This window comes from Diplotaxodon limnothrissa, linkage group LG10, assembly GCF_057381915.1.
Source record: "Diplotaxodon limnothrissa isolate DT_005_m linkage group LG10, D_limnothrissa_male_GT1.1, whole genome shotgun sequence".
Classification (NCBI taxonomy): domain Eukaryota; kingdom Metazoa; phylum Chordata; class Actinopteri; order Cichliformes; family Cichlidae; genus Diplotaxodon; species Diplotaxodon limnothrissa.
The window spans coordinates 8,122,029-8,138,163 of record NC_140605.1 but is presented as its reverse complement, the minus strand read 5'-3'; the positions used below and the strand labels follow the sequence as shown (position 1 = coordinate 8,138,163).

General features: G+C 40.8%; 1 protein-coding gene across 3 annotated transcripts in view; it reads right to left on the bottom strand.

The window, feature by feature from the left end:
• Positions 1 to 461: 461 nt before the first annotated feature.
• Positions 462 to 16,135, bottom strand: part of mlxipl (MLX interacting protein like) — a 32,767-nt gene continuing 17,093 nt past the window's right edge. Inside the window, exons 12-18 of one of the 3 annotated variants that reach the window (XM_085364308.1) lie at positions 13,755 to 14,025; positions 7,245 to 7,360; positions 6,969 to 7,091; positions 6,637 to 6,764; positions 2,113 to 2,236; positions 1,290 to 1,419; positions 462 to 1,185 (exon numbers count right to left, since the gene is read on the bottom strand). In XM_085364308.1, the coding sequence (XP_085220434.1) occupies positions 1,037 to 1,185; positions 1,290 to 1,419; positions 2,113 to 2,236; positions 6,637 to 6,764; positions 6,969 to 7,091; positions 7,245 to 7,360; positions 13,755 to 14,025 (1,041 nt within the window). In that variant the 3' untranslated portion in view covers positions 462 to 1,036. The other 2 variants (XM_085364309.1, XM_085364310.1) reach the window with 2 other exon arrangements.

The following is a 16,135-nucleotide window of genomic DNA, read 5'->3' as shown; positions in this document are numbered from 1 at the left end:
ATCGGTGCCTATGCCATTCCCAATATGCGCTGGCTGATGTTGGGGCAGCATGAGTACGAGCATTTTTTGGGCGACACGTATCAAAAACCGCTACTGCATAGAGGGATGATTCCACAGTATTTCTGCTTGAAGGATTTAATACTAAGCCTTGTATGCCACAGCGGACCAGTTCACTTTCTAATTTTGAAGTCATATCTCCCAAAAGAAAAACTTCACAGCAGACTCATCTGCTGCTTGACACTTCACAGTGTGAAAGCTGTAATGGTGATGGGAGAATTCCCTTTGAATGTTTTAATTTCAAGGTCTTGATCTTCCTTAGGTAATTTGAATGGGGCACAATTTTCCCAATGTGACAAACCAGAAGGATAAAGAAAAGCTTAATACCAGTGCAGAAAATAAACTACAGGCCATGTTTCAATGTGCACAGTGTAGAAACTGTTACATGACATTAGTTGCAAGGGCTCTCCAATGACAATTTTATTGATATTAAAGCTACTGCTCCATCATTCACAAGGGGTCACCACAGTGCATAGGCTCCACATGATTGAGCTTGTCGATTTTTTACCTTGTAACCCCAAAGGGATTTCTGTACCATCCCGGGTCCAAAATAGGTTTCTTTTGCTTATTAGGAGAATGATTTATAATTGACCTGCATAATTGAAAGAGCCAATGCTTATCACACTTACATGTGTGGCAAGCAGGTCAGAGAATAATTTATTATTCAGCATTTTAACAGGTCAGTGTTTTTAAGAGCTCTGGCAGTCAGTATACTCTGCTATAGCTATATATATATATATATATATATATATATACACACACACATGGATAACATTTCTATGACTGTTGGGTATACTGGAGTACTTTTTTTTTTTTTTGCAGATAGTGAGTTTTTATTGAGAATCTGATGCATTTTTAAAAGTCTCTGAGCCGAGTGTTTTTTTAATCATTCCACAGGCTGCTCTCTAATATGTGGTCTCCTCTGCCTTCTGAAGGGTTTCCGTTCACGCTGTTCTTCAAAGGTAACATGGGGTGTATATTACTGCCGAGGGGCAGGCTGTAAGGAGTGGTCCAGGGCAGCAGCAGGGTCACCCTGGGTGACAGCGAGTGTGGCTTGCTCGGGCAGTAGGCTGGGATCTGTCAGGATGGCCGTGGTGGTACTCAAGAGACGGAGTGAACTCAGAACCACTGAAGAGAACATGTGAGGAAAGTACAAAAACAAGTTAACTATTCTTGCTATCATGCTGGCTGTAAGTGTGGGCAGTTGAGATTTGCAGGTATATGTGACTCACTGGGTCTTAGAGCAGGCAGTGAACAGTGCTGATCCATCCAGGTCAGAGTGGATCGACAAAGGTCCTCCACACTGGCAGTTGACACCATTCCATTATATGACTCAAACAGCGGCTCCATGATGATACTGAACTGACACCAAGTTGAGGAAAGATGTAGTGATAAAAGGATAAACTTGGCTTTATTTTATATCTTGCTTAATATATGCATTTTTTTTTTGCTTCAACTGGCTTCCACAGTTTAAATATGTCAGACATTCTTTAAAAATCTCATAACACATGTCAACAATAAGTGGACATGCGAGTGTATGAAACACAAAATAAACCACAGTGCCCACCTTTACTGTGCTACAGGGACATGTCACTGAGAACAGCACTGCATTAATAAAGTGTTTTTAATGGTTTAATTAATACTACTACTATCAAAAGACCATTCATTTTCATCTGCAGCATATGAAGCAAAAGTGGGCAGACTTCATCAGCTAAGAGACACCCAAATTGAAAATAACTTTGCTTTTTCTAAACTATATACCACACTAAACTAAACTACAAGTTAAACTACAGCTATATTGTTAAATATGAAATGTGTAACAAGCCCAGGCCTGGAAATGTACTGTACCAAAGTGTATTTATTGAACATTATTTGGATTCTCACCAATGGTGTTTTGAAACAATGTGAAATATAGGAATTTCCCACAGGAATAGAGTGGAACATTTACTCAGCCTCCAATTATACTGCTGTCATTTGTTTTGTCTAACCTTTTTTAAGTTTGTGGCATTTTTTTGTTCCAATGAACATTTCACACATTTACATGCATAAGGATACGATCCAGAACTTCCAGTTTTGCAGAGTCTGTGTGCGGACATACTCCCTGAACTTCTCCCTCATGTGGTCAAAGCGCTGGCGTGTGATGGGGACACCGGTGGCTGGTAGCTGCTGCTGGCACGTACTGCACCAAGAAATAAACCAAGTCAACAAAGCAGTCCAGAGCATCTTCATGTCAGCAGGGTAAGATTGGATTGTTGAAAACTGCAATGTCATGGCAATTTGTTTTGTTTTTTTTAATAATTTCTTTGAGTTTTTTCCAGGGATTAATGATTTACAGAATACATCCTTAATGACTTTCAAAAAATACCAAACAAACAAAAAAACCAACCAAAAAAAAAAAAAAAAAAAGTTTTTCTGAACCACAAATAGGCAAATTATACATTCAGACTGAAATATATACACACAACCTAAACAATTTGATTAAATGTCCCTTAGCAAGCTGCACCTTGACCAGATGTCTTTGGTAACCCTTAACAACCATCTAGCATAACTGTGGCTATATATTTGACCACTCTTCTTGGCAGACTCGGTAGCATGCATTTAAACTGGTTTCCTCACACTCACCGGGTTTTAAAGCATAGTCCACAAATTAGAACAGTGGTGACACACCTGAATACTGAAACTTGTGAATTACATACAGTTGTCTGAAGTGCTGATCTTGGAATCTGCAAATGTTTGTTAATGACTCCAAGAGCTTTTCCCAACTTGTGTAAACCTGCAGTTCACCTTTGATTTTGAGTTGCTTTGACTTTAGATACACCCATTGTTCTGAGTATTGGTTAATCCAATGAGTTCTGTAAAATAAGTTTTTTTATATGCTGGCAAGGACAGGAAGGAGGAAACTACCAGTTGTAGTCCATCATGATCACTAATGAGAAGTTAATATACCTTGGCCTTGACCTTTTAAAAGATACAAGTGAGTGTATGTATATATTTGAGCCTGAATGTATAATTTGACTATTTGTGGATCAGCGAAAATCCTGAACAAATTCAAACTTTTTGAAATTATTAAACATGCATGCTGGGAAATCTTTCTACCCTGGCAAAGGAACAGCTCAAAGAAATCATTAAAAGTATACGCAAACAGTGTTGGGAATACAAGGAATACAACGGAATACATGTACCAGCGTAACATATTTAAAATACAAAATATGAGTAACTGTATTCCGTTAAAGTTACCGTTTAAAAAGGTGGTATTTAGAATACAGTTTCTTTGTTGAAATAAATGGATTACATGGTGGTCTTTTCCTGTTTTATATGTAAGGCTATGCCCTCTCTACTTTTGGTAATTCCAGGCCAGTGGAAACCCAAACAAAACACAGATTAAGAGGCTCTAATGCCTGTGTCTCATTCTCACGGCCCATGTCATCCTTACTTGTGGCCCCTAAATATTTACAGGCATAGCCCTAAAGAATGTAGGCTCATGGGCAGTGTAGTCCGTGCTGCAGTGAGAATGGACTGCCATACACGTTATGTGTCTGGCGAGGGAGGAAAAAAAAAGGAGAGTCGAAAAGTACGAGGTGTTACTGACCAGAAACAGGAGATGGAAGCATGTAAATATAATAAGAACCACTACAACCAAAAGAGTGCCTGACCAGCCCACTTGTAAGTAAGCTATTAAGACTCGACAGTACACTGTGTTCGTGTTTTACTCCGAAACAGTAAGTTCCATTGGAGCAGCCTTTCAACGCCTCTCTCTGTCTCTCGCTAGCAAAGTTGACCCAGACAACAAAGTAAAGCTAGTTTTCAGTTACGAGCCCGACACGGAACCCGACGTATTAGCTAGAGGTCCCTTTACTGGTGGTGGTCAGAGGGCCCGGTGGCGCCTGTGTCCGGCAGCCTCGCCTCTGTCAGTGCGCCCCAGGGCAGCTGTGGCTACAATGTAGCTTGCTATCGCCAGTGTGTGAATGTGTGTGTGAATGGGTGGATGACTGAATGTAGTGTAAAGCGCTTTGGGGTCCTATGGACTAGAAAAGCGCTATACAAATGCAGGCCATTTACCATTTACCATTTTACTATGTTTCGGAGCCGCGGACCTGTTTTATATATGCGCGGAATAGTTTTCTACACATATGTGAGCATATGCCTGCTCACATATGCAAAAAGTGCAGCCTTACCTAATGTCCGCCCTACTGTTACTCGTTTTATATTAAGATTTAAAAATCTAATTGGAATTGGTATGGCGAGTAACCTTCAGTAATAGTAATCAGTGTTGGGAAGGTTACTTTTAAAATGTATTCCATTACAGAATACAGAATACATGCCCCAAAATGTATTCTGTAACGTATTCCGTTACGTTACTCAATGACAGTAACGTATTCGGAATACTTTGGATTACTTAATATATTATCATGCTTTTTACAACAACGTGAATGTACTATTGCTGTGTGTCTGTGAAGGTTCTCAGAAAGGGTGATGGGAGTCAAAGAGGAGGTACTGGTCCGTGTGTGTGAGTACCTCCTCTTTGACTCCCATCTCCCTTTGGAACACAAACTTGGGGTAATTAGGACCCTACACCACCGGGCAGAACATGTTCCCTCTAAGCCTGAAGGAAAAAAGAAGGAACACACACATGTAAAGGAAGCACTCAAAACGTGCGGCTATCCTAAATGGGCGTTCTTAAAGTCAGCAAAGAGGCACAGAAAAGAAGACCAGACACCAGCGAGGGAGGATAAGAAGGACAGACGCAACAACATTGTCATCCCCTATGTAGCCGGTGTATCAGAAAAACACAGGAGAGTTTTCTCCAAGCATGACATCCCGGTGCATTTCAGACCCAGCAACACGCTCAGACAAAAACTGGTTAACAATGTGGTGTATGCTGTACAGTGCAGCGAGGAATGCCCAGACCTCTACATTGGAGAGACCAAACAGCCACTTCACAAGCGCATGGCACAACACAGAAGAGCCACCTCCACAGGACAAGACTCAGCAGTCCATCTGCATCTTAAGGATAAAGGACACTCTTTCGAGGATGCCAATGTTCACATTTTGGACAGAGAGGACAGATGGTTTGAAAGAGGAGTGAAAGAAGCCATCTATGTCCACTGTGAGCGACCATCTTTGAACAGAGGCGGGGGTTTACGACACCAACTCTCTGCCATCTATAATCCAGTTTTGAGATCCCTTCCCAGACGCCTTAACGCCCACTCACATCCTGGGCCATCTGACCTCAGGAATTCACGTGATAAGGTGGGGCCAGGTTTCACAATGAACACACCCAAAACTCTGGCTGATTGGGACCCACACCCAGTTTCACACCTTGGCTCAGGCGATTAGAGGATCATCACGGGGTCCTTTTGTCCCTCTGTGGGGGGATACTCCCACTAGGTTTATATCTGGGACTCTCCACCATTTGACCTTAGAACTGAAGAAGCTTCTCGGATGAGAGGTGAAACGTCTTCAAGCAACTTAAAGAAGTCCAGACGCTTTTCTTTGCAAGCTCCTTTGACTACTATTGCTGTGTTATTTATTACTATTACTGAAGGTCCGCGACTCCGAACTGTAGTAAAGGGACCTCTGACTAATACGGCGGGGTCCCTGTCGGCTCGTAGCCGAAAAATAGCTTTACTTTGTTGTGTGGGTCAACTTTTCTTGCAAGAGACAGAGAGAGGCGTTGAAAGACTGCTCCAACGGAACTTATTGTTTTCGGAGGAAAACACGAACACGGTGTACAGTCGAGTCTTAATAGCTTACTTACAACTGGGCTCGTCAGGCACTCTTCTTGACTGAAGTGGTTCTTATTATATTTACATGCTTCCAGCTCCCGTTTTTCCTCGATGACAACTCGTACCTTTCCACTCCCCTTTTTCTCCCTCCTCGCGCTCACAGACCCATAACGTGTATGGCAGTCCATTCTCCCTGCAACACGGACTACACTCCCCATGATGCTACATTCTTTAGAGCTATGCTTGTAGCATTCTGCCTGTTAGCTTAGCACAACAACAACAACAACGAAAAGGTGCTCTCTCACCCAGAAAACACACAGCCGCAGAGAGAGAGAGAGAGCGTCGCCCTGTAACCATGGCAACCGTAACGCTGCCGCCTGGAACAACAGAACGTAGCTGTCAAACAAAACCCAAACAGTCCTGACCCGCTACAATATGAAACAGGAAAGTAACGCAGTGTAATCCATTTATTTGAATAAATTAACTGTATTCTGAATACCACCCTTTTAAACGGTAACTGTAACGGAATACAGTTACTCATATTTTGTATTTTAAATACGTAACAGCGGTACATGTATTCCGTTACTCCCCAACACTGATAGTAATAAATCACACAGCAATATTCATGTAGTTGTAAAAAGCATGATAATATATTAAGTACTCCTAAGTACTCAGAATACGTTACTCTCGTTGAGTAACATAACGGAATACATGCCCCAAAATACATTTTGGGGCATGTATTTTGTAATCTGTAGTGGAATACATTTTAAAAGTAACCTTCCCAACACTGCATACACCTACATGCCTGCTCACATATGCACAGGCAGAGGTTGAGCTTAGCTAAAGGTCTCACTTGATGGCAGTGTTCAGGAGCTGAATCTCCTCTTTCAGTTTCTGAGCTTCCTCATGCAGCTGAGCTCTCTCCTGCTGCATCTTAGTGATGTACTCGGCGGTCTTCTGCAGTGTGGTGGCTTTGCTGATCTGCACACAGCAGAGAGAGGGATTACCATACATTAATCATATACAAAAATTATTCACCATTATGAATAATTATTTAAATCGACAAGCTCAAATCTGGTTGCACTGTTAATGCTAAGACTTAGCATTTGCATGTTACATATTACAATCTGCCTCCAACTTTCAGCATATCCATCTAAAATGCAGCAGCACACGTTTTCACAGTACCTTTATGCTTGGCTGAGAGCTGAGTGTTGTCACGAGGTTATGTAAAGTGTCAAATCCCAGTTTGATGTTGAAACGCCTCTTCTGCTCTGCTGAGATGTGAGTTATCCTCCTGGTGTCTGTTTGCTGCGCACAGCAGAGCTCAGAAATATATTTGTCACACTTCACACACATTCTCATACTGAGATAACAATAAGACTCCTATGTTCTCACTCATCACTTAACAAGGACTTGATTATATTTATATGTATAAAAAAGAATATATCCAGGACGTCCTACCTTACTTGATTCTAGCTTTCCATATCCTGAGAACCCTGAGTGTGGAGACTCTGGGTTGGAGGCTTTGTCTAGAGGGTTTGGTGGTGATGTTTGTCCTTGATGTGTTGGAAAATTAACTAGAGAAAAAATAAATAACATACATGACATTTATGTATTATATTTGTTGGAAATCAGATGCACCTATGTGCGTCAAACCCTGCAGTAATGAGTTTTTAATCCATTAAATCAGCTAGACATGTTGTGGCTGTGGATGCTGGCATTTAATTAAGGCTTCAGCAGTACAGTTTTAGTCAGGACCAGTACGCTCAAAAGAAGATTGATATTTTTATCTGCAGTTATTATCTTTGGTATAATGGCTCTCCTCTGGGGCTTTGCATTCAATGTGCCACTCAATATTCATAACAGGAAAGGTGAAGGTGAGGAGAGCGGTAAAGGAGGAGCTTGGGTTGGGGGTGGGTTGCTAAGTGGCTTGTAGCAGCCCAGCCCCCAACTGTGCAGAGGCCAAAAACTATTAAACTGATACACTGTTACACTATATGATACTTTTTATCATGATAGGTTTTTGAATAGGCTGTGTAATAAATTTGGGTCACCAAAACTGACAAAATGTCCATCAACCATAAATAGATATAATTGTTAAATAGTGAGGGTGCACTGTAAACGGACTTGGGATGGCTGAAAATAACATTCTTTATTGAATGATGAGTTTAGATTTGAGACTCCACAGAAGTCTGATTGTCACGGTCCTGGGTCTTATGACCCAGTGTTTTGAGTTTTAGTTCATTTTGATGTTTATAGTTTATGTTAAGCCCTTCAGGTTTTCGAAGTTCATTTGTTACCATGCCTAGGTGATTTTAGTTCTTATTAATTCCCCCTCGTGTTTCCAATCCATGTTAAGTCTCCCCTGCTCTTCATGTGTTTCATGTCTGTGTCTTACCTTGTCAAGTTCTGGTTGTCATGTCTGCGTTTCATTATGTTTCCTGTTTTATTTTGGAAGGAGTCGTGTGTTCTTGGTTCTTTGTATTTAGCTTCACTGCTCCTGTCATTAGGTTCATGTTAGTCAGCTGTTTCCTCATGTGTCTCCACTTCCCCTGATCACCTCATGTGTGTATTTAAGTCCTCTGTTTTTGCATGTCATTTGTCAGGTCGTCTGCTCATCCATACCCTCACGTCAGCATTCTATGTCAGTTCACCACGTTTAAGGTTTTTCATGTTTAGCTTTAGTTCACCCAGTTTAGGCTATGGTTTAGTGTTCACCTGTGTCCTGCTGTTTGTACTCCCCTTTTGCTGGCCTCAATAAACGGCTTATTTTCTGTTAAATCTACGCCACGTTCAGTTTATGGAGTTGCGTTTGGGTCCTTTTGCCAACACCTACAGTCTGCCCTCGCCAGACTGTGACACTGATAACAAAGCAACACTTTGCAAATTAAGATTGACCATTTAGATTTAGTTTCTCTTTTTGGTCATGAGCTGCAGATTAATAAATAATTAAAATAACATTTACTCTGCAGTGCTCAAGCAGGAAAACTGATTTTCAAAATAACTTTGGTTCTAAAAGAATAAACTCATTTATCAGCTGCTCATTAGTTTCTGCAAGTGAATCTCTTATTAGTTAGTTGTCAGCTCCTGTCACAGCACAACAAATATTTATATTTTGAAGCAGTCAGATTGTGCTCTGTGACTTTTAATGTTTACAGTAACATTCTTTAACAGCTGCTTGTGTATTCAATGTTAAAATGACACCACTTTCTTGTTCACATACCGCTTCTTCTTTGCACATCAGAGCTTTAAGGTTTCAGGAAGTGTTCCTGACTACATTCACGTTTTTAATGCAGTGCCACCTGAGCCTGAAGATCACAGGCATCCAGTATTTATTATCAGTGCTGCCCCTTAAACACAGAGATTTCTCCATTCTCAGACTCTTTTGATGATATTATGTAATGTACCAGTAGTCAAGAGACAGTCAAGGTCTTCATACTTCTTTTATGCTGATGAACATTACTTTAATATTGGCCCATAATTTAATTCAATTCAATTCAATTTTATTTATATAGCGCCAAATCACAACAAAAGTCGCCTCAAGGAGCTTCATAGATACAGAGAAAAACCCAACAATCATATGACCCCCTATGAGCAAGCACTTTGGCGACAGTGGGAAGGAAAAACTCCCTTTTAACAGGAAGAAACCTCCGGCAAAACCAGGCTCAGGGAGGGGCGGCCATCTGCTGCGACTGGTTGGGGTGAGAGAAGGAAGACAGGATAAAAGACATGCTGTGGAAGAGAGGCAGAAATTAATAACAGATATGATTCAATGCAGAGATGTCTATTAACACATAGTGAGTGAGAAAGGTGACTAAAAAGGAAAAACTCAATGCATCATGGGAATCCCCGGCAGCCTACGTCTATTGCAGAATAACTAGTTATTAGTTAACTAATCCTTAGTTAACTAATAACTAAGGATTCAGGGTCACCTGGTCCAGCCCTAACTATATGCTTTAGCAAAAAGGAAAGTTTTAAGCCTAATCTTAAAAGTAGAGATAGTGTCTGTCTCCCGAATCCAAACTGGAAGCTGGTTCCACAGAAGAGGGGCCTGAAAACTGAAGGCTCTCCCTCCCATTCTACTTTTAAATACTCTAGGAACAACAAGTAGGCCTGCAGAGCGAGAGCGAAGTACTCTAATAGGATGATATGGTACTACAAGGTCATTAAGATAAGATGGGGCCTGATTATTTAAGACCTTGTATGTGAGGAGCCCGATTTTGAATTCAATTCTGGATTTAACAGGAAGCCAATAAAGGGAAGCCAAAACAGGAGAAATATGCTCTCTCTTTCTAGTCCCTGTCAGTACTCTTGCTGCAGCATTTTGGATTAACTGAAGGCTTTTCAGCAAGTTTTTTGGACATCCTGATAATAATGAATTGCAGTAGTCCAGCCTGGAAGTAATAAATGCATGAACTAGTTTTTCAGCGTCACTCTGAGACAGGATATTTCTAATTTTAGAGATGTTGCGCAAATGGAAGAACACAGTCTTACATATTTGTTTAATATGTGCGTTGAAGGACATATCCTGGTCAAAAATCACACCAACGTTCCTCACAGCGTTGCTGGAGGCCAAGGTAATGCCATCCAGAGTAAGAATCTGGTTAAATACCATATTTCTAAGATTTCCAGGGCCGAGTACAATAACCTCAGTTTTATCTGAATTAAGAAGCAGAACGTTAGCGGCCATCCAGGTCTTTATGTCTTTAAGACATTCCTGCAGTTTAACTAATTGGTGTGTGTTATCTGGCTTCATGGATAGATAGAGTTAGGTGTCATCAGCATAGCAGTGAAAATGTAAAAATACTATGTCTTCTAATGATGCTGCCTAAGGGAAGCATGTATAATGTAAACAGAATTGGTCCTAGCACTGAACCCTGTGGAACTCCATAATTAACCTTAGTGTGTGAAGAGGACTCTCCATTTACATGTACAAATTGGAGTCTATTAGATAGATATGATACAAACCACTGCAGTGCAGTACCTGTAATACCTACAGCATGTTCTAATCGCGCTAATAGGATATTATGGTCAACAGTATCGAATGCTGCACTAACGTCTAGCAGGACAAGCACAGAGATGAGTCCACTGTCAGAGGCCATAAGATCATTTGTAACCTTCACTAAAGCTGTTTCTGTGCTGTGATGAGCTCTGAAACCTGACTGAAACTCTTCAAATAAACCATTCCTCTGCAGATGACCTGTTAGCTGTTTGACAACTACTCTTTCAAGGATTTTTGACATGAAAGGAAGGTTGGAGATTGGCCTATAATTAGCTGCTGGGTCTAGAGATGGCTTTTTGAGTAAAGGTTTAACTACAGCCACCTTGAAGGCCTGTGGTACATAGCCGATTATTAGAGATAGGTTGATCATATTTAAGATCGAAGAATTAATTAATGGCAGGACTTTGAGCAGTTTTGTACGAATGGGATCTAAAAGACACATTGATGGTTTGGAGGAAGTAATTATTGAAGTTAACTCAGAAAGATCAATTGGAGAAAAAGAGTAACTTAACATCAATGTTACTAAGAGTAGCTGTAGATAACATTACATCTGTGGGATGATTATTGGTAATTTTTTCTCTAATGATAAAAATATTTTTTGTGAAGAAGTTCATGAAGTCATTACTAGTTAATGTTAAAGGGATGGTTGGCTCAAAAGAGCTCTGACTTTTTGTCAGTAACCTATTTCTCCAGGCTAAATGATGATCCTCTAAATTTTTGACACGGCATTCCCTCTCCAGCTTACGAGACATCTGCTTTAGGCTACGTGTTTGAGAATTATGCCACGGAGTCAGGTACTTCTGATTAGAGACCTTAGTTTTCACCGGAGCTACAGTATCCAGAGTCGTACGTAGTGAGGAGGTAAAATTATTAACAAGATAATCGACCTCTGTTGGAGTAGTATTCAGATAGCTGCTCTGCTCTATGTTGGTACAGGGCATTGAAGATGATAACAGTGGGTGGATTATATTCTTAAACTTAGTTACAGCGCTTTCAGAAAGACATCTACTTTGATAAAGTCTACTCTCCACTGCTGTGTAATTTAAAGAGAGTTTTTTTGTTGATTGGTGAATCGCTGCCTTTCTCTTTAAAACAAAACAAAAAAATGTAGGAATCTTAAATTTGTGCTTAGTTGATTATTTCTTTGTTGTAATAATGCTTGCTGGCAATAAATTTTATACTGCTGGAAAGCCACATTTCCAAGGAAAATGCATTTGTGGGTTGAGTGGGTTGCACCGATGTAAAACTTTACTTCTCTAAAAATGCCATGTTGTTCATTGTATTGGATGATTAAAGTCTGAAGGAACAAGTCATAGACAGCCAACATAACCACTAGGGATGGGTATTGATAAGATTTTCACGATTCCGATTCCATTTTCGATTCTGTTTAACGATTCGATTCTTTATCGATTCTCTTATCGATTCTTTTTTTTTTTTTTTTTTTTAAAGGAGAACACTAAGGTCAATCGACCTTAGTGTTCTCCTTTTTATAAAACAAAGTTCTAAGCTAATCAGCTTAGAACTTTGTTTTATATCTTCTCTTTGAACAAGGTAGACATTTAGGAGTAACATGGCCTTACAAACCCAACAGTGAGATCTTAAGAGATCCAGCCTACGGCTCTTCAATGGGGTGTCACAGGGTCCCCAGGAAAAAAAAATTGTAAATGTAAAATAATAAAATAAATATTCGTCTGTAGCAATAACAAAGTATAACATAAATTGTTCTGTGGCAATTACACAAGAATATCCAGTAATGTCCCTGCCTACAATTAAACACATTCACTTACCGAAAATCGGGGGCATCTGCTGTGGCAAATGGGTTCAAGCCTTTTACCACAAACTTAGTCACTGCTCGGTGACATTTGTCTATCCTGGCCTGAAAGGAGATGCTACCGGTAGACTGCAGCAAGAACTGGCAGCATCTGAGCCAGACTCTGTCTGTCTCTCTCATCACGATCACCTAAATGCACAGTAATGGCAGGTTTTGTAATAAGGCAGATCGCGCTAACATAATATGCACTGTTAGTTGATTATTTACCTGCCGCATTAACGGGAGAGGACGTGCAAACGTTACCGCTGCTGCTGGGTTGAGATTCACGAGTCCGGAGCGGAATTAAAAACACGACATTCATTTAAGGTCATCGCGTGTTTTGTGAGGAAATGCTTTTGCATATTCGTAGTGTTTCCTCCCTTAAATGAAGTATCTACTTTGCAAGTATTGCAAGTTGCCCTGTTGTCATCCGTTCTCGTAAAGTATAATCAAACTTTTGAGCGTTTGAGCCGCTTAGGTGCTGTGTTTCCTGCCAGGTAAATGACGCTCCGCAACGTGGTGACGTCATTCGGGGCGACTGGAATCGATAAGGGAATCGTTTGCAAAAATGGCAAACAATTCCAAGGAATTGAAACAGTGGGAACCGGTTCTCAACAAGAACCGGTTTTCGATACCCATCCCTAATAACCACACAGGCTGACTTACAACAAATGCTGGCTGAAGAATGTGATGCCATCCCACAGCACTGTGTGTCCAAGCTGGTGACCAGAATGAGGAAGTGGTGCCAGGCTGTTGTGGCTGTGTATGGTTCTTCCACATGTTACTAAGGTCCCTGTTTGTTAAATGGATAAACTGTTAAATTGCTGATATGGTTTGTTTCTTCAGAATTCAATTATCCACTCTAATGAATGACACTACACAAGAGTCAGTAGCAGAACAAGCTGTTTGACATTTGCAGAGAAGATGGCACATTTTTCATGGGCACAACCCACATTTGATTTAAAAAAAAAAAAAAAAAAAAAAAAAAAAAAACAACAACTATCAAATCGTGCTGACCTGTTGACAGTTAAGCATCTGGTATGTTTTTCACATTCTACTGTAAATCAAATAAGGGTTTTTAAGATTTGCAAATCATTGCTTTCTGTACCACTTTTTTATAAATGGGGTTGTATCACTCCCTGAAGCAGTGAGGTCCTACCAGTTAAGCTGCTCCTGTCAGTGCTGTAGAGCTGAACAGGTGACAGCTTCTCAGTCTTGGGAACGAGGAGGGTTGTGCCAGTGTCTGAGGTACCGTGGGTAAGCCGGGTAGACACAGCAGAGCCTCTGGAGGTGCTAGTTTGAGGTCCACTGTGGCCCAGGGTGGCACTCTGGCTTTGCAGAGGTGTCAACACGGGGATCCCTACCGACCAACCGGCCCCGTGCTGCAGCTGTGATGACGGTCCACCTACATGCGATCCTCTGCTTGTCTGCTGAGCAACACATGGTATCCAATTAGAAGACCTGTCTCACAAAAATGAAATCACTTTCCCCTGAAAGGATGTGGCACAGAGTATTTAGAGCAGAGGTTTGAACCAACACATGCGCATATATATATATATATATATATATATATATATATATATATATATTAGGGGTGCAACGATATTCGTATCGGTATTGAACCGTTCGATACAGTGCTTTCGGTTCGGTACGCAGATGTATCAAACAATACAACATTTGTAATTTATTTTATCAATTTTCCTTCTGACGATGCTGTCTGTGTTGAGCGCTCAGTGAATCTGTGTTCGACTACTCCGCCTAGGCTGCACTGTCGAGCGCAGATCCACTGAGCGCTCAACACAGACAGCATAGTCAGAAGGAAGAGCGCAGGGCAAGCTAGCGAGACAGAAGTTAAGCTCTCCTTGCAACAGGCAAATTGAACCTCATTCAGATCTGGCGTTTGGAATTATTTTGGTTTTCATGTGACGTATGACCCTGAAGGTAAGCGAGTCATGGACTAAAGTAAAATAGTATGTTGGATGCTCAATTACATTGGTGTGAACTAGTGTGTTAGCGCAGTTAGCTCGTTAACGCGTTGGCCGTCTATCCCCATGCACGGAGCGATCGGCGGTAGCTCGTTAACAGAGATTTGCCGTGTTGTGGCGTTAAGGTCATTTCAACGAGATTAACCTGAAAGCACTAGTGGGAACACAACGAATATGACTGCACATTTACGCCGACATCATCCTAGTGCAAAGACAAGTGGAAGCAGACAAAAAAAAGCAAGCATGCTACTAACTTTAGCCGAGTCATTTAGACAGCTGTTAGCACATGATTCTCCTTATGCTGCTGAGAATATAGCCCAGAAGAAGCGGATAGTATAGCTTTTATTTTGGAAAGAGCCATTTCTCTGTAATAAACTCTCTTTTCCAAAGATGAGTGATTCCTCAATCAGATACAGGGCTTGCAATATCGCTAGCCCGACGTCCCGGGGCTAGCGATTTTTTCCAGTCGGGCTACCAAAATCTATCTCTTCCCTGCCCGTCGGGCTATTGTAGGAAAAATATATGTCAATGCTTTTGCATTCTTTCAGAAATGTAGCTGGGTAATTATGTCATTGGCATCGGTGAGCCACTGTCAATATGTGACATATTGAAATCGCGTTTGAATTTGCGCTTGTTTTTTTGCTTTCACTTTGCAATCGTGCGAACTGTGTATAGAGAGCAACAGCACTGATCTGTGAGTGATGATAATTTGTGCACCACTTCCTCTGACATCGTCTTATTAATCGTTAGCTTACTATGCAAACATGACAAGTGAAATTTCCCGCAGCAAGCTTAAACATGTGAGAGGTTGATCGCGCAGAGAATCGCTGAGCTTATGTGAGTGCGTGTGTAAAAGCATTTCAGTTCTGCTGAGCCAAATAAGACAGGTCAGGGTGAAGAAGTGACAGCCAAAGAAAAGCTTACCACAAAACGGAGAAGTTATGACAAATCAGACTATAAGGCAAAAAGAAAGTGCAGCTTTATGGTTTCATGGACAAAAGAATTTCTGTGGCTGCAATATGACGAGCTATATAACCAGGGCTGCACATAAGTGGTCCGCAGGTGCGCATTCGCTCTCACGGACAATAACCATATCCAACTTCTTAATAGCAATGAACTGGTCTGCATTGGTGCATCATATCTTTATTCTCTTCCCCCTCCTGCCCCCCCCCCCCCCCCCCCTCTTTCTTAAATAGATAACTATCATATCTGATATCATATCTCACAGTACAATAATATTGAATGGGTTGCATTGTTGTATTTTGTCATGTTTCTCAGGTCTTTGTCTGAATTTCTACGAACATTATTGCTAAGGATTGTCTTATTGCATTGGAGTCACACTGGGTTAAATATGTACACTTGGGTTTTAAGGGGTATTTATTATTTTCTTCTTTTTTTTTGGGTTGTATGGAAGCCCCAAACGCAATTTCATTGTTCTTGACAATGACAATAAATAAATAAATACTAAATACTAAATAAAAAACGCGCACAAGGGTTAGGGTTAGGGTTAAATTTAAAAACTGTACTTTTGAGTTAAAATATATATTTATAATTT